This window comes from Semicossyphus pulcher, unplaced genomic scaffold (assembly GCF_022749685.1).
Source record: "Semicossyphus pulcher isolate SPU_LCO1_2020_fin unplaced genomic scaffold, fSemPul1.0.p SCAF_1, whole genome shotgun sequence".
Classification (NCBI taxonomy): domain Eukaryota; kingdom Metazoa; phylum Chordata; class Actinopteri; order Labriformes; family Labridae; genus Semicossyphus; species Semicossyphus pulcher.
This window is the reverse complement of record NW_027211603.1, coordinates 580,001-605,224: the sequence shown is the minus strand read 5'-3', so window position 1 is coordinate 605,224 and position 25,224 is coordinate 580,001. Positions and strand designations below refer to the sequence as shown.

The following is a 25,224-nucleotide window of genomic DNA, read 5'->3' as shown; positions in this document are numbered from 1 at the left end:
CTGATCGAAGGTGTATTTTCACTGATAACTCTGCGCTGAGTCTTTGTGCTGAGCTCGTGTAAACACATCAGAGCCTCGTCCATGTATTTGACTTACTTAGAGACATGTTGACTTCTTACAGCAGGAAAAACACAGGTGTTACTGATCACATTACCTACATGTATGTGTCAGTCAAAGCAGACATCAGAAATGTTTACACCTGTGTTTGACCAGTTAAAATGTCGTCTTGTTAACAGTCCAGGCATCGATCAGTTGTCAGACCTCACCTTCTCCTCGGACAGCTTCTCTGTGTCGGTGTCCATTCTTGTGTCTCGTTGGTATAACCGTCATGTATCTCGATGTCTCTCTAACCCCTCCCTTCTCTCGTCCTCGCTGCGCAGCGGATACGCCCATCGAGGAGTTCACTCCCACGCCCGCCTTCCCCGCGCTGCAGTACCTGGAGTCGGTGGACGAGGGAGGGGTGGCATGGCAGGCGGGGCTCAGGACGGGGGACTTCCTCATCGAGGTAGGAGCTGCTGTGTTACTAAAAACAGTTTGGTGGTTGGGAAACGATAGAACCTGCAGGTTGTGTGCTTATTCAGGCAGGTGAAGCGTGCTGGCCTCCTGGTTTCAACCATTGCTGTTGTTGGATTCGACCTTTGCTCTCCTGTTGCTGAGTGTATTCTGATGTCTGGGTAATGGAGTCAGCTGTACATAATATGTGCACTACATTACCTTTAACCTGCTACCTTGGAGCTGTGTTTAAACTCAGTTGTGTCAGTGAAAAGGAAGTGTTGTGTTGTATGTGCAAGAATCGTAGTGTGTAGTTAGACGTCTGTCACATATCCAAAGTAAACTTCATTGAGCTGCTACATCAGGCGTACGAGCAGCGATGGAGCAGTTTGTACACGCCACAGTTTGACACCACATATGTCAAAGTAAACTGAGAGGAGTGTGTGTCTTTAGTTACTGTATATCAACTGCTTTGTATCAAACAGGGAGAGTGGCAGTTATTGTGCATTTATCTGCTGCTGTTTGCTTGTGATGACAATTGTTTCTTCAGGTTATTTATTTATTTATCTTATTTATTTATTCATAATTTTTTTGGCCTGAGAGTAAACTTTATTGAGAGAGATAGGACAGTGGATAGTGTCGGAAACAGGGGAAGAGAGTGGGGACGACACGCGGGAAGGGTGGGAGTCGAACCGGGGGCAGCCGCACGGATACATGGTGCAGATAATGGAACAAAGAGACCGTCTCTGTGTGGGGTTTCAACCAGTGTGACTCTGCAGGTCCTCAAAGGCTGCTTTCTTAAACACATATCTTCCTCAATGAATATTACTCATTATTACACATTTTAAAGATATTGCAGTGCAGAGCAGCGTCTCCAGCGTTACTTCCTGCAGTGTGTTTTCTGTAATACGAGTTTTCATACTGGTGCGAATCAGCTGGATGTCGATCTGTGGTTGCACAGACTTTATCAAACATGGAGAAAACAGGGGCAGAGAGAGTCCTGAACCTGTGTTTAGTGCCGTTGTGTTAGCTTAACAGAATCAGCTGTAAAGGCGCAACTAGGACAAGAGTTGAACCAGCAAAAGCTACAAACATCAGGTCAATGCTTTGTTTTGGAATTGTGTTAAATTGCATCATTATACAAATGAAATAAATTCAATTAGATTCGAATCAACTGACTCAATAAATCAGCTTGAGTTTGTTAGTACAAGGCTGTGAGCGGAGCGGGCCACTGACACTTTGAATGAACAGACTGGTTCATGTGTGTGTGTGGAAGGAGCTGTTGGTGTTCACATTCATGTTGCTGTGGCTCCTGTAACACGTCCTGCCTGTGCAGTGCTTTGACATATACACTCACAGATATGACAGATGCAAATGGCTCTGATAGTAAAGGACATATTTCAGTTAATGTGACTTCCTTTAAACAAGCTTACAGTCAAAACCAACAAAATACATCCTAAGAGTCTCAAACTGTGTGCAGGAGAATGGTGCATGATGGGAACAGGAGTTTTAAAGATGTGATCATCTTGTCTGCCAGGCTGTTGTGTCTGTTTACAAGTGAGATGCGTTTCTGTTTGGATTAATATAACTAATGAATCTAATTAAAATAAAGTGGTTACATTTTGTCATTAGTTAATTCCCTTGTTTAGTTTATTAGAGGTAATTTCAGCACCAGGAGCTGTCCATAATGTGACCTAATGATGCAGAACAGAAACAGCATCAGTCTTTCTGCATGACGGTGTTGGTTGTTGGAAGTCGTGTTTTCTCCCCACGTTGATTTAAAGCAGCGTGCTTATTTGTCTGGGGCCGTATCATTTCTGTGGACTTCTTACCTCACAGGTTGCTTCTTCACTGAGGCTACTGAAGCAGCCACACATCTTTTTCTCAAACATGGTTTCTGTCATTATAGTTAGTTCTTATCATGCTGATTTATGTCCAAGTGTTCATTTTTCTGACAAGTTTACTTTTAATTAGTTATCAGATGCTATAAAAAGGGGGTGTGGCCTCATGATTGACAGCTCTGTTGAGAAATGGGGCTCCTGCAGCGTTCTGTTCCCGAGTAGAGGGAGTGGAGGAGGAACGAGTGAGGAGACGTAACTAACACTAACACTACAGTCAGTGGACTTTCCATAAGCGTGAATATCTGCTTCAGACCGACACAAGAAGCTGTTCTGCTGCAGACTGAGCCCACCTGAGGGCTCCAACACGCCAAGGACACAAGGGAAAGGTGTGTGTCGGGTAGAGGAAGGGGCGGGGCATCAATACTGTGGCTCCACCAGCCGATCTCTACCGCACACACTCTGGTTACAGATGAGCAAGATGGCAGCGCCCGCTGCAGGGGGGTGCTTAGGCTTCACTTTTGTACGAGAGGAGTTGGAGGCGCGTCGTCCTTCTTTATATACAGTCATTGGCTCAGTCCTTCACTGTGGTGTACGTTTTTAGGATGGCAGTCTCTCAGAAGAAGGCTTTGCCTGGCAGCTCATATTGGATGGGCCTTCAAGTTTGATGAATGTCGATGTTTTTCTGGGACTCTGGTGAAGATTTTTGCGTACTGGCTCGTCTAAATTGGCTTACTCTCCTTTTTATTTGGTTGAAAGCTAAAATGTTCCCAAACTGGCAAAGTTACCAGAGAAGCTGCCATTGTCCTTGAAGACTGTTGAAACGAATTGTTGGTATGTTTTCTTTTTGGTTTTGCTTTAATTGATTTTCATTGTCTCTCAGTTTTGTGTTTAGTTTTAAAAATGAATCTCGTCCTGCGGACTTAAAGACACGCTGGTTCAGATTTCTCTCATGAATGAAACTAACTTGGTTGTGTGAGCAGTTGCAACCTTTGTTCTCTCCTTGTTATCTTCCTAATGCCTCTGTTGTAATGGTTTTGCTGCTGTATTTTGCTAATGTGAGCAGAGCCTGTCTCTGAAAGGCTTCAGAGTCATTATGTGTTGCCTGAGTATGAGAAGAATGTGCTGAAGGCTCTTGTAGAGACTTCATCATCTGATGTATCTTCGCTTATTATAAATCAGCTCACAGCTGCTGAGGAGTCGGAGGAGAAGCTTGTTGTCTATTTTCAGCGTGTACTTTTCCCTGGTCTTATATGACTCCATAACGACGGTGCGTCTGAGAGCCGCTCTGCACTGGAGATGGGTTTATTTTGTGTTTCTGCTAAATGGAGCATCAAATGAGAAGGCAGCGTGTTTGTGTGCGCAGCTCTCTGTCAGCTCGCTCCTCATCTCTGCTTTGTTTTATCTCGTGACGTTGACCCCTTTAATCGTCTCGTCAGTCTGCCTCCGACTGAAGTCAGAACTGTATTTGAGTTTCAGTTGGAACATGTTTACAAAATGCATCGAAGGGATTTAAATGTTTGACACATTTAAAGCTGCACGGCCTCGAGCTACTTTAACATCCACAGCTCAGCTTCTTTAATGCATGTGAGCACAAGATCATCGCTCTGACTCGTTCCAATCATTGATTTTATTTTGACATGATGCTCAGCTTCTTTTAGAAGATCGATTTGGAGCAGTACGGTAACTTTAGAGGATCGCTGCTGTGGCTCTGAGTTTGATTGATAAGTGACATCATAGAGCTGCAACAGAACATCATTTCTAAATACTACAGAGCGCTCATGTAAAGGGTTATTCTGGTATTTTTACATCTGATCCCTGCAGAGAAAACATTTTTTGTCCAAGTGTAAGATGATTTTTTGAAACCAGAAACAGCTGTAACATTCCCCTTTCAAAGCCACCAGACTCTATTAAAAAAATCTGTAATTTGTCGCTGCAGAAAAAGGTCTATATTTTGTCTGTTGATGCCTGAGTTGGTAAGTCTGTCTGTGTTATTCTGTGACTGTGGTGTTTGAAATGGTTATTTTGGTTTTGTGTAACACCCAAGAACACAAAAAAACACATCTTATTGTGGCAGCAGTAGACCTTCAACTCCTGCGTTCTGCAGGTTAAAATCAGTGTTTTTCTGAATGGAGTCTGGTGTGTCTGCAGAGAGCGATGTAACGTCTGTGTGTGGTTAAAACAATCATCTTCCTCTGTAACAAAAAGGTCTATCTCTGTAGGGATCCTTTCTGTCATGTTGTCACACACTTAGAATAACAACCTGAGCCTGTCAGTGGAAACAACAAGAACTTTTAGTGGACGACCTTTGACCCATCAAGGATTATGTTGCAGCCATTACAGCCTGTTTCACTGCTGCAGGATGAAACACAATTTACAGCAGCAGTTCTGGATCAATTTGTACCTATTAGACATTTAGACCCCAGAGTATTTAAAATTATGGTACTTGTAAAAATGACCATAATTACCGTTTAAATGGAACGTACTTACAGACGATGGATGTTGATTTTAACAAGAGAAGAAACTGATCGTCTCACCATTTATTTCAAAGTGCATTCGTACTTAGTCCTAGTAGAGTGTGTGTGTGTGTGTGTGTGTGTGTGCGTGTGCGTGTGTTTAAACATCTGTTTTTGTGTACGCAACAATGCACCCATCCCCTCTTCTGTACATTAGCAGAACATATCCATTTGCATGCATGATGTAGGGCTCGGCTCAGCATCAATCTTTCATCGCCCCTCACAGCTCGGCATGAGAAGGCACGCACGCATTCTGTGGGCTCGTACACCAGCGCTCCAATCATTATCCTAAATGTGTTTAAGTGGGTGCTTGTCGTCGGCGTCCCCATCAATAAGCTCCACGCTTCAGCCGTCTGCGCTTCATATCAATACAGCTTGTTGACTTTGAGTAAGTGAGACGAGTCAATGAGGAGCTTTCTGCTGCAGCGGTGTGATGGAGGAGAAGGACGGGTTATTGATATCACCTGTTGGCTGCACTGCAAAGAGTTAAAGGACGGGGGGATTTTGATAATACGTCATCATTCCTCTAGTGTCATGAGGAGAGTAGACGGTGTCTTGCTGCTCTCTTTGTCCTCTTGGTCAGTAAAGTGTGTGCAGCAGCAGAGTGCACACACTTCAATGTCCGTGGTCACAGTAGGTGGTCGGTCTTCATAATTATGTGGCCTCCTTTAGGATCGTCTCATCGCTGCTGATCGAGCTGAAGGCTGAGTTCACCACAGGACACGTCGGCTCATGTCCTCCGCCTTCATCGTTCACTTTACCCAACTTGTTTGTGCAAGCAGCACGGCCTTCCTGTTTCTTCGTGCTCAGGTCCAAGATTTCTGCACGTACAAATCAGATTTAATCTTGAGGTGAATCTGTGTTCTTTATTTATGTTGAGTGATTAATGTCTCTGTGTCACATCACAGGCTGTCCTGTAGTTTCTAGGGTCGTGCCCGTCTCACAATGTTGTTGATGGTTCAGCGCTACATTAAACTCAGTGTTCACCAAAAGCCCCACCTGTCAGCCGGGTTTTAAAACATTTACAGCAGACAGTGGGCTCTCTTTAAAACCTTGAGGACCCTGAACACTGAAGCTTTATTCTGAAGCTCAGTTTGTAAAGTTTACAGCCGGCCGTGCTGTTGCTCCTGCAGCGCTCCGTGTATACTTACTCTGCTGAAACACAAACGTCCACAGACTCAGAAAGACGTGCTGATTCTTCCTGGATGTTGAATACAAATGTCGACTCAGGTGCAAGTCCTTCGTTCTACATGGCAAAGCTTATTCACCACTTCCTCTGCCAAAACAGTTCATTATGTCAGATTAAAGTCAGATTTTAGTTGTAAATAAGTAAACTGACGTGACGTGAAAGACAGAAGATGGAAAAATGTTGACAGATGCAGCTGAAGAGGATTACTTCTTAACCTGTCCTCTTAATCGTGTGTGTCTTACTCTTTGTTCTTTGATCACGTGTGATGACGCGTGTGTGCAGATGTTGCAGTCTTACGTTAATGCGGTGCTGCCGACTAAAGCCGCTTTGAAGCAAGAGAACAAGTGACTTTACTTTTTAAGTGTGAGGTGGGAACGGTTAGGAGCTTCCTGCCTGTATGTACTGTAGTTACGTAGCTACCATGCGTTGTGTAACTACACCACCATATGACATAACTAATGCACGTATGTTGTATAATTGTGCACCAAGAAAACAGACCTTGAAACAGATGCTAAACAGGAGCTAGCTCGTGCATCTGAATGAGACTCGAGTGGTCATTTGTCGAAGGGTGCAGCGTGATGCAGGAACACTCTTACATCACTTTTCTTGTGACATCAACAATCGTTCACAAAGAGCAAAGACACAAGCGTCAGTCTCCACGGTGTCTGAGCTTCTTCTGTGTTTCTGATCGCACCATATTGATGATCCATCTGCCTCCATCATTGACCATTCCTTGAACTCCTACAGGGGGATCTACACAAAATTCCCCCCTTAAACCCCCCCACCCCCCAGCTTCCTGTGAATTTAACTGAGCCATGATCCGAGCGGAGTCCGGACGCGTCGACATGAGCAGGAGAAATGTGGGGCACTTAGGGGAGCTCTCAGGTGGTGTGAGACGAGGTGAAATGTCTCTGTGAAGCAGGGACTGGTTGTCACAGAGCGGCTGTCTAATAGAGCGGGAGACGTCTTTATGTGGTTGTAAATTACAGCCGTGCCCACAGGACGTAACATGCATAAAGTTAACATCCTGTACATGTGCCTAATGTACGTGTGTAGGAGTGTGTGTGTGCGTGTGTGTGAGTGTGTGTGTGAGTGTGTGTGTGCAATGGAGGAGTATGGAGTAAAGCACTTACTCTCTTATATAACACACAACTTTGGCCAGGAGAAGGATGTGTGACCAGTGTTACATGCAAATGCATCTGCCTTGCTGTGCCCCCAGGTGTGTGTGTGTGTGTGTGTGTGTGTGTGTGTGTGTGTGTGTATGTGTGTGTGTGTGTGCACTTGTCCTTCTGTCAGATCTCTGCCTCTCTGCAGCTCTCTGAGGACTGCAACACAGCACACGACTGTCAGTTGTGCAGTGAACTGGCACAGGCGGTCCTCACCATTTCTTTGTCCAAAAGCTCTTAAAGAAAAGAGGGGGGGGGGGGGGGGGGTCTGTCATCACTGTGCAGGAGGCAGGCAGGCTGACTCTGTCCTTAAACAGTCTCATATTCAGACCACTGTGTGCACACTTTTATTTCTGGAACAACATGCTTCTGGTTTTTACAGATTTAAAAATGAAGAATTGTTCCAAAAGGTTTGAAACTGTAAAACCGGCAGAAACAGTGAAACACTGAAACACTGTCCTTCCTGACGAATGCAGCGTCCACTAGACCTTCTTGTTCTTGTGTCTGACAACACTACAGACAGGATCCTACAGAAAGACACTTTCTGTTGAAGAATAAAATAGTTTCTTCACCATAATGAGCTGTTGAAACTTTCTTCAAAGCAACCAGACTCCATTGATAAAAGCAATACATTTACCTCTCGTAGTTGCTAGTTGACTGATTTTTTAGTTTGCAACAGTTTTTTTTTTAGTTTTTGTAACACAATGACTCAACATGAAGTCACTTGAGGCAGCTACTTCTGCGTTCTGTTTGGTGACTTGCTTTCACCACCACCAACACACAGGAGTGGCTTGTCTACCGCTTCCTCCCGGTTTGTCTTTTTATGTGTAAATTCGTGTTACACAAATAGTGTTTGAATCACAAGTTACTTTAACAACAAAGGCACACAAACAGGGACGTCTTCCCTGCAGACCTTTACAGTGGAAAGAGGAAGATGCAGCTGTGACATCGCTCTCTTCAAAGACACCAGACTCCATTGAAAAAAACAGTAATTTTACCTCACAGAACACCTCATGTTGTGAGTTTAATCAAAACTATCCAAGACGCAAACAAACAAACATCCAGGCCGCGGTCGACCGGCAACTTTCTGCCTGCTAAGACGACTGTTTTCATCCAGGGAGTCTGGAAGCTTTGAAAGTCTCGGTGTAGCTGCTGTTTCTACTGTTAAATATGATTTTAAACAAAAGGTCTGTTAAACATTCTGCATTTTCTATGCACACCAGTTTAGAGAATTCATATTAAGAGCATCAAGCTGGAGTCGACCTTCTGACTTCTTTATTTTGAAAAATCCAACAGCAATCCTCCTCCACCAGCTTCCTGTGCCTGTGCTTTATTTAAAGCTTGCTTATTTATCCAGAATTGGCCGAAACATGTCTTCCTAAATGTCATGTGGTCCCTCTACACTCGCTGCCTGTCATGATGGAGGCAGAGAGCCTTAAGATGCTGTTAAATATGAAAGAGAAAAGCTGCTTGTGAGAGCAGGCACTCTCACAGGCTGTCAGATGTCTGGCTCCCTCTCAGGGTTTGACGCTGCGTGACCTCATTTTTACATTTGCTTTGTATATATTTGAATAATCTGACGTAAAATCAGAAATTGAATATCTGATATAAACACATATATCTTTGTTTTGTGCTAGCGTTAGCCCCGGTCTGTGTGCTCCTCGGGGGGTTACAGGCATCACTGCCCTTGACCCGGTTCTGTTCGACTGGGAGCCAGTTTGCCGGGTGGCCGCGCGGCTGACCTGAGGGTTAGAAGGCCGACTGTGGCGGGTTGTTGGCTTATTAATGAATCACAGACGCCGAGGACTTTCTTTATTAGAGAAATTATCAATCAATCAATCAATCAAATTTTATTTGTATAGCGCCAAATCATAACCAGGGTTATCTCGAGACACTTTACAGAAAGAGCAGGTCTAGACCGACTCTTTGTTAAGTTATTCAAAGAGAGGCCCAACATCAATCCACCATGAGTAGCACTTAGCAATTCGGCACATTGGCAAGGAAAAACTTCCTTTTAACAGGCAGAAACCTCGAGCAGAACCAGACTCATGTTGAACAGCCATCTGCCTCGACTGGATGGGCCGAACATGGGATAGAAGGAGATGCAGGATAGAGACAGGCAAAGAGAGCAACAACAACATATGTTCTTGTTACATGAACAACAACAGACACATACTTATGGTTACAATGCCAATAATAGTGGTAGACTAGGGTGAAGGTTGGCTAAATAAATAAATAAATAAATAAATTAGCGAGAGAAGCAGAGTAATGATAAAGGCTGAGGTAATCGTAATTGTAACAGTTGAAGTCAACAGGTCTACTATTAGCATTAGCAGCAACAATAATGATACTATGGGGAAGGCTGATGTTAGTAGTTGTTTCAGTCGAGCAGGTCCACAGCAGCAGGTGGTCTGCAGCAACGATCCTCAGGAACCTTCAAGACAAGGGAGCACAAGAACTCCCGGGAAGATATGTGGTTAGTAATGTTAATGGGACCAGAAGATACAGAGTTAATGAGCTGCATTAATATGACAGATAGAGAGAGAGAGAGAGAGAGAGAGAGAGAGAGAGAGAGAGAGAGAAGCTTGGTGTGTCAGATCCCCCCGGCAGTCTAAACCTATAGCAGCATAACTATGGGCTAGTCCAAGCCTGAGCCAGCCCTAACTATAAGCTTTATCAAAGAGGAAAGTTTTAAGTCTACAACAAATTCTTCATTAGGTTGCAAATGTTTCACTAACGATCAGGTCAGGCCGCAGAATATAACGTGCCGTCTCTGTCAGAGTCATCCTGACACTTTGCATTGTATAGAAAGAATTTGGCCGGCAGCTGTTTCATTTCCTGTTTTCAGAGCTTGGAGGAAATCCCTCCTGATGTCGTGTCTATGTAAACACAATATGATCTAATGTCGGGGAGCGTCGAGTTAAAGTCACAGAGAGGAGAGACGATAGAGAACAAAGTGTTCAGAGATCCCTGAGCAGCACAGACAGACGGCCTGTGTGTGTTTGGAGTTCTCCTTACATGTTGATGTTGACACTGTGTTTCCCTTCTGTCAGTGTGTTCAGTCTGCTTTATGCACCCAGGTGTGTGATTCTGAAGAGTCACCTGCAGTCGGCTATTCCTCCTCCATGTACAGTTAATCTGCAGTGTCAAATACTAAAACAAGTCTGTTAACCCTTTGAGCTTCCTGACACGTTTGTGGATCCTTCCTGTTTCCATCTGTAATCAGACCGTTTGTTTGTCTCGTTACTCTTTAAGTAAAAACTTCCAGACTCATTTTAAAGATGATATAATGACAAAGTAATTCCTCAGATCGAGTCTGTCATCCAGCTGCAGCTGTTTGCTTTTCCGTCCTCTTCATTTGAGAACCTTGTGCAAGATAAGGTTCTGTATGTTTTCAGATTCTGAGCAACTTTAAAGATGCAACAATCAATGTTTCTGTATGAGCAATGGAGGACATGACACAGTTACAAACACACCTACAGTTTGGGGCTGCACAATTAATGGCAGAGTTGTGACCAAGTCATCTTTGCTCAAGTCTCAAGCAAGTCTTATGAACACTCTCAAGTCATCCGAGTCATCGTGCCTCAAGTCAAGTCTCAGGTCATTTATTTTTTGTCAAGTCGCAAGTCATCAAAACAGTGACTCGTGTCGACTCGAGTCCGAGTCACCAAGTCTCAAGTCCACAACTCTGGTTAATGGTATTTTATACCATCGAAATCAGAGCATGCACAATGAGCACGTTGCAAAAGGCCGCCTGAAAATACAACAATAAGATGAGACATGTAGTGTATATACTCCATCATGCATTAGCATGTGGAGACATGATCAGATGGCAGCATAGTTAAAGGGACCATTCATTCACAGCATTTGGTGGATCAGATGAAGCCCGAGCTAGCCGTTAGCTCTTTTAATCTGGTTGTGTTTGTAAGGTTAGCTAGCGTGATGGCTGCAGAACGAGAGAAGAAGAACTTCTGCTGTTTGGAAAGACGACGTGACAAACAGTTTCTGTGTCAAACAGCTGAAAGAGAGACACACTGTGAGTTAGAGCTGATAAGCACAACTGTTTGTATCTCTCTCTTTCATCCGTTCAGCAGATGTGTGCTCACCATGAGTCCGGTTCTGCTCCAAGTTTCTGCCTGTTAGAGGAAGTGTTTCCTGCTCATGGTGGATCCATGTTGTGCCAAAGAGTCCGGTCCAGCCCTGCTCTGTTTGTGGAGTGTCCTCAGATAACGTTCGCTGGGATGTGGTGCCACACGTCACCATGTGAGCCTGCATTATCCCTCAGCTCTCTGAGTAGTTTCTATGAGCTCGGTGGTTTGAGTCCATGGTTTGCAGCAGTTTCGTTTTAGTCTAACAACTCTGATCAGTCCATGATATCAGTGGACCTATAGGTCTGGCTCCGGTGTTATGAACATATCGTCTTAACTTCCCTTTAAGACTGCATTTGTTATGTCTTTAAATTGTCCGTTCGACATGTTTAAGTCTGATCGAGTTCACGTTTTGTCTCGTATTGATCTCTGTGCTGGAGCCCGCGAGGCAGGCGGAGACTTTCACAGCTTCTTGAGCCTCAGGCTTCAAATGTGGAGAGGATGAAGAAACCCCTCCATCATCATCAGCCCCCCCAGCTATTTACTCACTCCCCACTTTAACACTTTAACACTGATCGATACCTCTCAGTGAAAGTCAGGGATCTCTCACACACGCAGCTATGAGCCCATTCACACACACACACACACACACACACACACACACACACACACACGCAGTAAATCACATGATGTTCAGTCTTAAAATAACACAGTGCCAGCATCGTCTCCTATAAATAATTGACTTATAGGTAGAGCGCACAAAGAGCAGCATGCAGGAGCCCGCTGAGCTCCGGGAGATGCTTTTTATTTTCCAAACCTCCACAGCGCAGCACACTGTAAAAAACACGCCATGAGACTGAAACGTTCCAAGATGGCTGCAGCCGGAGAGGAAGGAGGAAAAGGGGGGAAATTTAGGCAAAACAGTCCATTGACAAAAAAGGCTGTTTTAAATTAACCCCCATTAAACGCTGAATGGTACGATCCCTTCCCACTACACTGAGAACATCCTCAGCACCACTCCTACCTACAGCGGTATCACACAGCAACCGTCGCCTAGTAACCGGGAACATGTTGTGCCTCGCTGTGTGCACAGCGATAGTGCAGCTTTTAGCAGAGACTCGGGAGACGGAGTGTGACGTAGAGTTTCAGGAGCGTGGAGGACATGAGGACAGAGAGGGGACGGGGGCTGCAGAGTGGTGACATCATGGCTGAGTCTGTGTCTGAGTGCCAGGCCATGAGTCAGGAGTGATCACTTTGTTCTTCATCTCTGAGGCCGCTTCAGAGTTGTGGGATGTTTTTAAAGCTTTGTGGAGCTGCTTAATAATTGTTCACTTACTGTTTAGCTTCAGTTTAAGTTTAGAGTCGTGTTTCTGTCGGCTCTTGCCCCGACCAATCAACGGCAAGTGATCCCTATAGCTATTCTATTCACAAGCTCTGGACAATTTATAGACTAAAGACGAATGCATAAAAAAAAGCACTATAGAATAAAATTAAATGACAAATAGGTTCAGAAAGTTTTGAGTGTCTCCAGTAGATGTGTTCATCCTGCAGCAGTGAAACAGGCTGTAATGTCTGCAACATAATCCTGTAAGAAGCCTGAATGAGCAACACCAGGTCAGATCAGAGACAGAGGTATATTCACTTCTGGAAGCAGAAAACTATGTTTAAACTCTTACAAATGAAACCTGAACTCACCCTAACACCACTCAGAGTGAGAGCATGGTCTTGTAATTTGGGTGAACTGGCCCTTTAAGTTGTAAATGTCACATCAGTCAGGACTTTAGACTGTGAGAGCGGCCGTGTGAGCTCAGGGTGTGATGCAGACGTGGGACTGTGCCTGTCGCTGCCTCGTCGGCTGTTGGATGTGTGCCAGTAGGGCAGAGCGGTAGTTATCACCGTGAACTATCCATTAGTGTCCTCCTCTGTGCTGCATGAGAGGCTTATCTCTTTCTGCTTGGCTATTGGCTCACAGCTCTGTCTCGTGACTTCTTCTTCTGTGGTGGCTCTGTTGCTTTTCATTACACTAACGTATGCTTCCTTACGTCCTCTCTCCCCCTGTGACGTGGACATCGTCCCCCCTCTGCCGTCACTGAAGATAACTCAGAGAGAGAGAAGAGTCTTCTGATAAACGGAGTGACATGATTATAAATGAAGCACCAATCACTCTTTATTCACAGTTTGTTCTCGCATGCTGATCCACAGAAACATGTTGACATGTAAAAATAACACCCTGTGCCAGAGTGTCTGAGCTCACGCTTTAGAGCAGCCATTCCCTGACTTAAGAACGCCGCGGCCTGATTTGAAAATCCAAAATATCTTGGTGCACATTTAAACGTCTTAATCACACAACTCTGTGGCCTACGGAAAGTAGAGCAAATAAATAGTCAATCAATATACATGTAATAACGAATAAATACATGTATTAAGACGGCGTATCAGGGCCATTGTGAAAACAAAACAAAACGGAGCCAGCGGAGAAGAGAAACATTCAGAGATTAAAGTCGGAAACTGCAATATTGCACTCCCGAGCAGAGACATGTTGCACTCCCGAGCAGAGACATGTTGCGACCCCTTTCTATCCGCGCTCGTGCATTTTCGCAGGAATTTAACGACATAGGTTTCCATCACACATGACAGGAAACAAACCTGCGTTACAGACAAAACTCCAAGACTACTTTTAATCAGTGTTTCAGTCGTTTTGTTGTTTGGACGGAGGCTGATACAACAAACAACCACCCCGAGGTTCTGACGACTGTCTGAAGTGCATCGCGAGCTTGGGTGGAGGTTTGTACAAATAAGTTTGTTGTCGCACATTTCTGACTTTATAATCAGAAATTTGCCTTTTTTTCGGGAACATTTTCGACTTTAATCTCGGAATTTAAAATATTTTCTCGGAATACTTCCCTTCTCCTGTGGCCTTAATCGTCTGTTGTATAAATGAAGAAATTGTGTTTGTTGGAGTTTTTTTGTAAATCTAATAAGGATGCTGTAAGCTTCTGAAGCTGGTTAAAAATGAGGAGTTTCCTGAACATTCCTATCAGTGTCCTTGAGAGCTGAAACAGCTGAACCAAGGATTTCTCATTGGGACAGCTGCGACTCCTCCGTCCTCGGGTCTCTTCCCTCGATCTCTCTCTCACATCCTCTCTGGGAGGAGCTCAGACGCGAGTAAGGGAAACGAGGAGACACTTGAAAAGCACCCCAGGACTCAGGGAACGGCTTCAGTCAGCCTGTCAGCGTCCTGAAGCGTCACTGGTGTGGTAAATGTGAACAACTTGAGGAGGAGCGAGCCTGACTTTCCAGGAAGATTCAGAGAGTCTGGGTGGAGCTGATGAAGTGGGTCCTCACTGAAGGAATGGAGGTCTGCATGCAGATTTGTGTGTGTGTGTGTGTGTGTGTGTGTGTGCGCGCGTGTGTGTGTGTGTGTGTGTGTGTGAGCAAACATGTGCTTCATCGTCAGTTTGATATTCAGCCTCATGATTCATCAGAGTCAAGACTCTCTCCTAACTAACTCTGAGTCATCAGAATAAAACTCTTGTCTCCGTCTTCTCTGCCCCCTCTCCTCCTATTTCACTCCTTCACTTCTTCTTTTCTCTTAGTGTGTGTGTCTCTCTCTCACACACACACACACACACAGTCAGGGTGTGTATATTTCTGTATTTAATGAGCGTGCTTTGATGTCCCCGGCTTCCTACGAGGGTGAAAACACGCACAGAATTCAGAGAGCTCTCAGCCAGCCTGCAGACTCAGATGCAGATCAGCTCCAGGATTCAGAGGCTGATGACGATGCTTTTATGTGTGGGTGAAGGAATGCAGGCATATATACAGGTACATGTACAAGCACATGGCCTTTGTCTGAGTGACTGTGTGTGTGTGTGTGTGTGTGTGTGTGTGTGTGGTTGCAAGTATGTTTCATCACTTCTTTTTCCTGCACAAAAGAAAGAAATCCATCGTGCATTTTTATTTTCATGTTCTCTTTGCTCTTGTTCACTTTGTCTCATCCAGTTTGACTGTTTCTCTTTTCTTAAGTTTATTTTTGCATCTTTGATGAGGAACATCCCAAAGCACACCTTTGATGAGTGGAAGATTTTAGAACTGAGCTGAATAGTTGAAGGTGAGAGATTTTTAGACTTCTGCACAGACTGCCTGATGTCAGAGTGTTTAATGAGGAGGGATTGAACTGATGTGTCCCGCTCTGTCGGAGCCGGTGTTTGGTAACGTTACTTTTAAAAGTAACTCGTTACATTCCTGTGTTACCTCCTGAGTAAAGTAACACGTTAGATTACTTTTGTGTAACCAAAAATGAAACCCCTTTTGACTCGTTCCACATGCGTGTTATATCATCAGGACGGCGTGTCGCCTGCTGTACGTCTACCTCTGAATGTATCGACTCTGCCGTCTCTGCGTCGCCTCTTTACGTGATAACAGTCTGACAGAGGCATACAGTCTTAGGCACAGCTGTTTCCATGACAACAATACAACACAGGCTCTCAGTCCCACCAGTGTTGTGGAGCTGTGTTTAGCTGCAGATGCTTCTTCACGTTTGAAGTCGAGCACTTCTCCTCCAGACACAGCTTACATTTCACCGTCATGTTGTTCTCGTCCCTTTCACCCAAACATTCAGAATAATGTGAACATTTCCACAAAGTAAACGCTGTCCTCTCTGACAGCTCGCTAGCTGAGTTAGCTAGCTACACATGCGCACTGACACAGCTGTGTTTACCTTCTGCTGGTACGCAGCGACCTGCCAAGGATGAGGAGAGACACAGAAACAGAGCTTCAGGGAGTTTCTGTTTCTGTGGAGACAAAAGAAGAAGAGACATACAGTGATTTATTTTACAGTAACAGATTACTGTTTATGAAAAAGTAACTAAATAACAGATTAGTTGACGTGCAGAGCTAACGTGCTACGTTACTCGTTACAACATAAAAGTACTCTAACAGATTACTTTCTATCATGTTACCCCAACACTGATCAGAGCTGACCTTTTCAACTTTGGAATCTGCCGACACAAAAATGGACATCACAGTGACAAACGAGGACGAAGCTGCAGAATTACTGGTTAAGAAGTGTCAACAGCGTTATGTGTGTGTCACATACCGTATGCTAACATTTTCACACGACTGTCTAACAGGATAAAAATGATGAAGTGATGACATTTTTTACCCAGAAGGTCAAAGGTCGACCCACAGTGACATCATGATGTTGTGTTAAAAAAAACTATTTCTGGCCGTTATTCACGCCTCATTCTTCTGAGCCTCATAACTCCGAAAGACCTAACGTCCACCTGGAACCAAGGATGAACTAATTAAGCTTTGGGTGGTCAAAGGTCAAAGGTCACTCTAACTCAGGTCTGTCCAATTCTAGTAAAAGCAAAGTTTCAGGAACACCTTGACAATATTTAATTGCATTTGCGGCGCCGGTTAAATCGTCAATATGCCGGCGACATCGGTGAAATAATTGGGGTGAAGCAATCCAACGAGCATGAGGCCTGCCGGCTCAGGAAGGACACTCTAACATTGCATCAGAATATTTCAGAGACGCTCTGATGCTAATGTTTGAGAGAAACAGTAACAGGTGAAATTAGGACAAGGTCCAACCTGTGGTGAGGATCGCAGAATAAGAATCCCCCCTCAGTGAAGCATTCGTTGGGGACTCGTGCTGCTGGTGGCGTGTCGGGCCCTGGAGGCCTCCCGTCTGTGTTTATGTAACTGCAGAGAGATCAGCTGACGTCTGTGTGTTCCCGTTCCCCCTCCGCTCTGACAGGCTGGATTAGCGGCGTGTCATGATAGCGCACGCCCGCAGAGGTCAGATTATAATTGATTAATCAGATTAGCGTCTGTCGGTGAACGGGGAATATTTGCATTAGAGGAGAGTGGATCGAGTGATGGGACCGGGAGCTGCAGTGTGTTCTGCTAAATGGGCCGGCTCATGTTTAATGTTGTGGAACTGTTGTAATGGTTGTGATAATGATAATGGCTTTTGAATAGGCCCTTCTGCTTCATCTGACACACGGCGGGCGCTTACATGCATATTGTACTGCAGGCCTGATTAGTTTGTGTATTCTGTGTGTGTGTGTGTGTGTGTGTGTGTGAGTGTGTGTGTGTACTATTGATTAAACAGTTAATCTTCGGCCATAAAGCTGCTCGCTCCGAGCTGATTTTCTTTCTCATATCCGTCGGTTCAGGAGTGTTTGGACAGTTTATGGCCTCTGGGCGTCATCCCTCTTTTTACATTCTCCTGAGCCAGACACTCACTCACTCACTCACTCACTCACTCAGCATACATGTGTAGCACGTATCTGTGTCAGTGTTCGTTGGCTCTGTTCACAGCAGCAGTAATGACCGTGGAAGCTAATCAATATCATGAATGGTTTGCATGAAGCTGATAGCTGACGCATTGATTTGCCCCCTGAGGCTGACCGCTTAGTTACAGACTAACAGTACCTTTTGGAAATCCCCTTCCTGTTGTTTGATAGTGAATGTTGATGTTTTAATAAAGTTCTGGTACTTTAACACACAGAATGTTTTGTGTCCTTTAAACTGAGTCTGAACAGGATCTCAGTTTGGCAGCTGTCTGTCACCTCTCAACTCTTGCCCGTGTTTGCAGTGTTGGTGCAAATATCATTTATTTGTGCGGCTCGTGCATGAGTCACGATAGTTTTTTTTGGCTTTTTCGTGCAGAAAAGACGACGGGCCAGAGTGATGTGAGCCCCCATGTTCACCCTGCCGCTCTCAACACAGACGTTCCCCTTCTTTCCACAAGCTCTTGTAGCTTATTCAGTCTGATAAATAAACCTCTCCGGTCAGTGACCACCACAAATACGATCTCACTCTGTGAGAAACACAAAGGTTACCCTCCTAGCCCATGAAATAGGCTGCTTTCACACCTAAAGTCCGTATGTTCAAAGAATCAAAGACCAAATTGTTACAAAGTTGTATTTTGCCTCCAGTTTGGTTTCTGTTCACACGGCAGCTTTTACCAGCGTTGTTCCACAGTTCGATCAGTCCAGCCTCCTTGCCTTTTTCAACAGTTTGAATGCCTCCGTTTACCAAGCGTTTGTGAAATTGTTGGGTCAGCCCATATTTCTATTTCCTTGTCGCTCCCCCACGTCTGTCCTGTACTCATCGTGCTGCCCGGCTGCATGTCTGTCTTTGCAAGGGTCAGTTAACAACTCACAATGGTTTGCTTCTTGTTTTAAGTTCCGACTTTAAGTGTGATTATGTTCTCACCTGAATCGAACCGGACCGTGGTTCATTTGGAAACGGACCGAGTCCGTCTTTTCCAGCGGACCATGGTTCGGTGGTTGGGTCCGTACCAGAGTTGGGATGCGTGTTCTCACCTGTCCAAACAAACCGGACTTTAGGAGTAAAGTCCAAAAGTCCGGACCGAAGCTGTCGGGTCTGAATGCACCCTTACTCACTCCATCTTTTGTGTAGCTCTGGTAACTTGGTATTCGCTAACCCCTCGCTCCACCCTCTTGTCCAAATATGGCTGCAGAAACCAAGATGGCGACGGCCAAAATGTCAAACACGAGGCCACGAAAGGCAGTGCATTATTTCTACAGTGTATGGCACAGAGAGACGGGGAAAGAAACTTTCCCTGCTTCAAGCACTGAGATATGAACTCGAGCCGTAAAGATAAATCTGCCCTCGTTTTTGATCACGTCCTGATCCTTGAAAAACACGTCGCTTATCTTTGTAAAGCCTCCCCAGAATCAGTCGTACAACTAATCCAAACAGCCTCTTTACTATGAGTTTGGCAAAAGACAACATACACGATTGTGTAAGTTCACAGGAGTGTGTGTGTGTGTGTGTGTGTGTCTGTGTGTGTGTGTGTGTGTGTGTGTGTGTGAGTGTGTGTGTGTGTGTGTGTGTGTGTGTGTGTGTGTGTGTGTGTGTGTGTGTGTGTGTGTGTCCATCCTTCAGGCGTAGTTGCATAATAGGGTGAAAAGACAGAACAGATTACGTAAGGCCACCCTATATGTGAACTCGCTGTGTGTGTGTGTGTGTGTGTGTGTGTGTGTGTGTGTGTGTGTGTGTGTGTGTGCGTGCGTGCGTGCGGGCGGGCGGGCGGGCGTGCGTGTGTGTGTGTGTCAGTGAACCTCAGTGTGTGTGATGGAGCACGATGGAGGGAACACGAGGTCACGCTCAAACAGCTGTCAGAGCGTTTCTCTCTAATTACTGAAAATGTCAGCCCTCGTGACGCCCGGCCGCCTTTTGTTTGATTAAAAGCACGAGAGAGGACGTAAAGTCTCCTCTCTCTCCTGCCCTCCATCTCCATCACTCCCTCGTCTCTGCTGCCACTCCATCGGCCTCTATCTTTTCTCCCTCTTCCCATCCATCATTGTCCTCTGTCGCTCCGGGCCGGCCTCTCTTTCATCCCCTCATCTGACCCTCCTCCTCTGTTTGTCTGGAGGAAGAGAGGGGAGGCGGAGCAGAGCGCGATGAGAGGAGCGCTGCAGCAGGGCCAGTATTAAATTAGACCAGCAGTAATGAGATTAAAAAGCCTCCATGTGGGCATGCATGTACGTGTTTGATGGAGAAAGTATAAAGTGTGTGCGTGTGTTTATTTGCACGGCCAGAAATCTGATATGAGCGTGGGGGTGTGCAGAGATTTTGGTACCAACATGTTAACCCTTTGCAAACAGACCTTCTGCAGAAAGTTGTGTGCATAAATGATCTGAAACAAAAACTGTGTTAGCCACAAACTAAGTTTAGGCTTTCATCTTTCCTGCATCATGTTGGGGGATTGTTGTTGTCTCATTGCATTATGTTGCAGTTCAAAACATGGAGACAACATGCAGGCTGCGGGGGATGGCAGCGATGTTGCCACAGGAGATTGTTGTTTGCATCATTCAAACAATACAATCGTACATCACGTCATTATGTTAAGTTACATGGGGTTTAAAACAAGGTCACAGCACAGTGGCAGCAGGAAAGGACTGCTGTCCAGCTGTGGGACTTTGGTGTTTTCAGATTCATGTTTCATTTGATCTCAAATGAAAATTGTTATCGCCAACTTGTTCATTGTTTTTGCATCAGAAAGTTAAGGCTTTAGTCTTTCCTGTCATGATGTCATCACATGAAGTCACCTGCAGATCAAAAAATGGTGACAATTAGTGCTGTCATTAGCCAGAATTGACTTGCAAACACATATAAACATAAACAAGCCTTTGTAGGTGCTACCTACACCTCGAGCAGAGCGCAAAGCAAGGTGCTCGAGCGAGCTGTGCTGTGACAGGTGTATTTATTTAAACATCAACATACCTTTAAAAAAAAATCAACATACCTATACCTGTCTGTGATGCTGGGGGCGAGAGTCTCTCTCTCTCCGGCCGGGTAGGGATTTGAATTCTCTGCCATCGTTGGCACACGACACACGGTTGCTGTTTCAGCTCCAATCAGCTCCACTTAAGTTAATTATTAATGTCTCACAGTATGAAGTGACGTTGTGTGCGTTCAAAGATGCTCCGTAACCAAAAAAACATGGCCGACATGACAGCTCCCTAAAGTGAGTCCAAACCCTCTCTATCGCCCCCTGCTGACTGGCTGCAGTATAGGTAACATGGTTTCTGTCATTATAGTTAGTTCTTATCCTGCTGATTTATGTCCAAGTGTTCATTTTTCTGACAAGTTTATTTTTAATGAGTTATTTGATGCTGTCAAAATGATGATTGACAGCTCTGTTGACCAATACGGCTCCTGCAGCCGATCAGTTCCAGGTGAACAGAGCGGAGGACGAACGTTGAGAGGAGACGTAACTAAAACAATCACTACAGTCATTGAAGTTTCCATACCTGTGAACTTTAACCTCAGACCGACACAAGAAGCTGTTCTGCTGTTAAACACGCCGGTGTGCGGGATCCTTGCTGTTTTTTCGGGCTCCACCCGTCAACCTCTACTGCACAACTCTGGATCCAAGTGATGTCATCATCACAAGATGGCAGCGCCTATCACAGGGGCTGTTTTGGCATCAATTTCGTACAATGGGAGCAGATGGAGACGCGTTGTCCATCTATATATACAGTCATTGTCTGTAACCAAGAGAGTGCGCGTGAGGACATACAGGAGCACGCGAGACAGACGTGGTCGGGCTGATTTTTTAATATGTACTTATACTTTTTATTACAGTTCGGTTATATATTAGAATTTAGAATATTCATTGACAGCCCTGGTGACAAAGAATATGGGACCGTTCTTTGATTTCATAAAGTGGTTCGTGTGTTGACGACGTCTTCGGGTCACTTTATGTGCAGTTCAAAACAAGGTGAAAAGAACTGTTGGTGGAAAGAATTGATGCAGCAAAGCGTGGCAGCATTGTTTCAGAACATGAGCGAAAAGTTTTCACCTTCTATAATATAAATTATAATAACATTATTAACATAACAAATACAAATGAAAGTTTTCACTCTGGAAAGATGAGACGTATCTTTGCAGCCGGCTGGTTGGTGCTGACCTTGTTCCTGGTGAGGATGGAGGTCGGTTAAAATAAACACAGGTGTAATTCTTTCATGTCAATGAGACAGAAGTTTCCTTTTAGTCGTGCTGCAGCGCTTTATTCATGTTTGTTCAAAATACCTGTAATAGTTCAGTAATCCATCCAGCAGAGTTGGACTTTATATTTCAAGATAAAACAGACGTTGACAAAGTTTTCCATCAGGGACGTGCTGTGAGCTGCAGCTGAAAGACGCTCATGAATCTAACGCACACTGTGTCAGATGTTATCCTGACTGAAGTAATATCCTGCTGTTGGCAGGAGGTGACCACACTCTCCCCACTCAGAGACTGTTGTTGTTTGTTGTTGTTTGTTTAACCCTGTTTACATTTATCTGACATACATTATAGCAAGAGAAACACTTACACAACTTGCACAACTTCAGATTTTTTGCAAGAAATGACAATAAGCAAAAATGCTGATGTTGGCACTGATGGATTATTCCTCATGCTCTCAGGGTGAACATGTGCTTTGCATGTGTCCTGCAGGTGGTTGTGACCTCCACGCAGAGAAACACACACGTTGTCTTTAATTAAACCTGATTGTTGCTGAATGTTGAGCAGCAGGATTCTTCTGATTGTCTTTGAGGACTGACTGTGAGGGCAGCGGCTGCAGCTCCCTCTCCTGCTGCAAACATGAACACTGCCATTATTCAGACTGGCAGCAGAACCGAAGACAGAGCCAACACCTTCAAAAACACCTCCTTATCTGCATATTCATGGTCAGGGTGAGGATGGAGTGTTGTGTTTTCTGTGTGATACCTTGATGTGGCTGGGTAAAGTAGATATGAGTGGATGAAACAGATGTTTGTGTGTGCACACAAGCTTCATGCCACCCCTGCATCCCTCAGTGCCTCAGTGGGCGACCCCAGTCAAAGTGTGGACACGCCCCTGCTTCCTTTCTTTGATAAACCAACATTAAAGACTTTCAGGATTCCTGAAACGGTCCAGCCTTTAACGTCTCTCCTGTTGTGTGTTTCGTTGTGTGTGTTTGTGCAGGTGAACCAGGAGAACGTGGTGAAGGTGGGACACAGGCAGGTGGTCAACATGATCCGTCAGGGAGGCAACCGGCTCCTGATCAAGGTGGTGACAGTGAGCCGGAATCTGGACCCCGAGGACACAGCACGCAAAAAAGGTACAGTGACACAAATGTGTGTCCAAAACAGGTAAAATCAGAGTGACGATAAACTCCCAGATTAGAAAGTGAGGTGATGTTTCAGGTGTGGAGCAGCAGGAGCAGCTTTACACCCTGCGCGTTGTAAAACGGTGTGAAATCTGCTGCATGGATCTGCTAACAGTTGTACCTCCTGTATTAAATTAGCAGAGCCTGCAGTAAAGCATCATGCTGACTGATGATGTGTTATGTAACAACATCGCTCAGAGGAGAAACCTGACTAACTCACAATGCAAACAACAAGAATAGCACAGAAGCAGGAGTTCAGATGTTTCCTGTCAAGCTGCAGAACGCTGCAGCTGCTCGTTCCAGGTTCGATTATCACAACGAAACTATTTAACAATTTAAAGCTTCAGATTGTGACTCTCCATCAACGATACGATTTACAGAAGCCTGTGCTACTGGCCGGAAGTGAATGTTACATAATGTTGGTGGATGCTAAAACATTGTGGCTCACAAGCAGAAAGAAGTGAGCAAAAGTGACGCAGCAGTTCTTCCTAAAGCTTCGTTTGAAGGATTGTAGCTGAACACACATCACGTGTGTGATCACTGACTCTACACAGGAACACAGAATATATAAACCTCTTTACATCTGCTTTTATTTATTCATTTTATTTTCACAAACAAGTAGCATAGAATCAATAAACTGCATTATGTTAAATGATTAAATAACCTTTTATGGCGCAGGCTAAGTGTGCAGGCTTGTCTTTATTAAAACCTCAGCTAGTAGCTGCAACACTGCTCACAGACCGAGCGCGGCCATCGCAGCAAGAAGTTCTGAGGGTTTTATTATGAAGCAGTCCCTTCAGGAAGTTTCCACGTTGTGGCCCCGTGACTTCATTTTTCTGCAAACTTGACCAATCATCGTCTTTCCCTGCACATGTGAAGTGATTAACGTCACCAAACTCACTTCTTAGATATTCAAAATATTGATCCGCTGAGCTGCGATGTTGTACAAACATCTGAAGGCATCTTTTACTGTTTCCTTAACGTTCCCTGGAACGCTGCATGCTGGGAACGCTGCATGCTGGGAAAGCTGCGCCGTTCTTACAAGAGCTCCGATGTGATCGTCTCTCTTTCACAACTATGTTGAGTCATGTCCTGTTGATGGTGATATTGCTAGGTGCATTATTATTTTGTATTATTATTATTATCATTATTATTATGTATAGCCCCTGTGGGGTTACGGTGGACACTTGGCCTGCTCCAGAGGAGTGTGTACGACAGTTCTCATCAAGGTACAAGTCACTCTGGACACTTGCTTACGTCAGCTGCTGCATGTTTCCATGTTATTATTATTATTGTGTTATTATTGTGTGTTTTATGTTTTGGTTTGTGTTTCTGTGCTTGCTGCAGTACGAGCACAAATCCAGCCTCGACCTGCGGAGTCTTAAGGAGACCCAACACTCGATTTATCCATGTTTACATGTTGAAAACTGTTAGCCGTCCACTTAGCCACTTCCTGATGCCTTGTGTTGAGTCTACTGACCAATCAGAGGCTGTGTTTGATCTCAAATAGTCATCGTACAGTGAGACAGTAATCCTCCTGTCCTCTTTGAATGGTTGAATAGCTTAAATGTAATAAATGTCAGAAGACAAACAGCTCGCTCAGCCAGTAGATGTCGCTCACAGTGGACGTGTCGTGTGTTACACAGAGAAGCTTCAAAACATCACAGAAATCCGACATTTAGCCAACAAACTCCAGGACGGCCTGATGAATGAATCTTTTTTTCAGAGAAGGTTGTGCAACTTTCTTTTTTTCGAGCTTAAAGGGAACTTTCTCCAGGTTTTATGTGGCTGTCAGTGTTGATGCTAGAAAGCTGAGTTCTCCTGCTCGTGTAGTGCCTGCAGTGCCTACATGTACCAGGATGCATTCTGTCTAAGCGGCCTCGGCCTCGCTCTGCTGCTTTTCTTCAGATGTAATAAACACGGCAGAATATCCAGCCTGTGAAAACACTGCTGGTCCGTAACATCCTCTGTTCGCACCACGAGGCCGTGTTCTCTGGTCGGGTGTAGTTTCACAGCTAGTTTGCGACACAAGCGAAGGAAGAGAAGTTTTCCTTCATGTGACAGCTCGGAGAACATCTGCAACAACTTTCCCTTTAATCTCTCTCCACTGTCGTTACTGTTGATTGAAACTGCTGAAGGATGCTGCTGACACAGTGTGTTACATTTATGTCCACATGTGAAATTTAAATCCTCTTGCATGTACCTGTATGCATGTAATCCTTCTCTCTGTCCCCCCCAGCTCCTCCCCCACCAAAGAG

The 25,224-nt window shown here is 44.8% G+C and overlaps 1 protein-coding gene across 1 annotated transcript in view; it reads left to right on the top strand.

Annotated features, from left to right (window-relative positions):
• shank2b (SH3 and multiple ankyrin repeat domains 2b) overlaps positions 1-25,224 on the top strand; it is a 227,999-nt gene that overhangs the window by 171,955 nt on the left and 30,820 nt on the right. The window contains exons 16-18 of the mRNA XM_069664439.1: positions 381-505; positions 22,783-22,918; positions 25,206-25,224. The exon at positions 25,206-25,224 is cut by the window's right edge and continues 62 nt beyond it. Of these exons, the coding sequence (XP_069520540.1) occupies positions 381-505; positions 22,783-22,918; positions 25,206-25,224 (280 nt within the window). The remainder of the gene's footprint in view (positions 1-380; positions 506-22,782; positions 22,919-25,205) is intronic.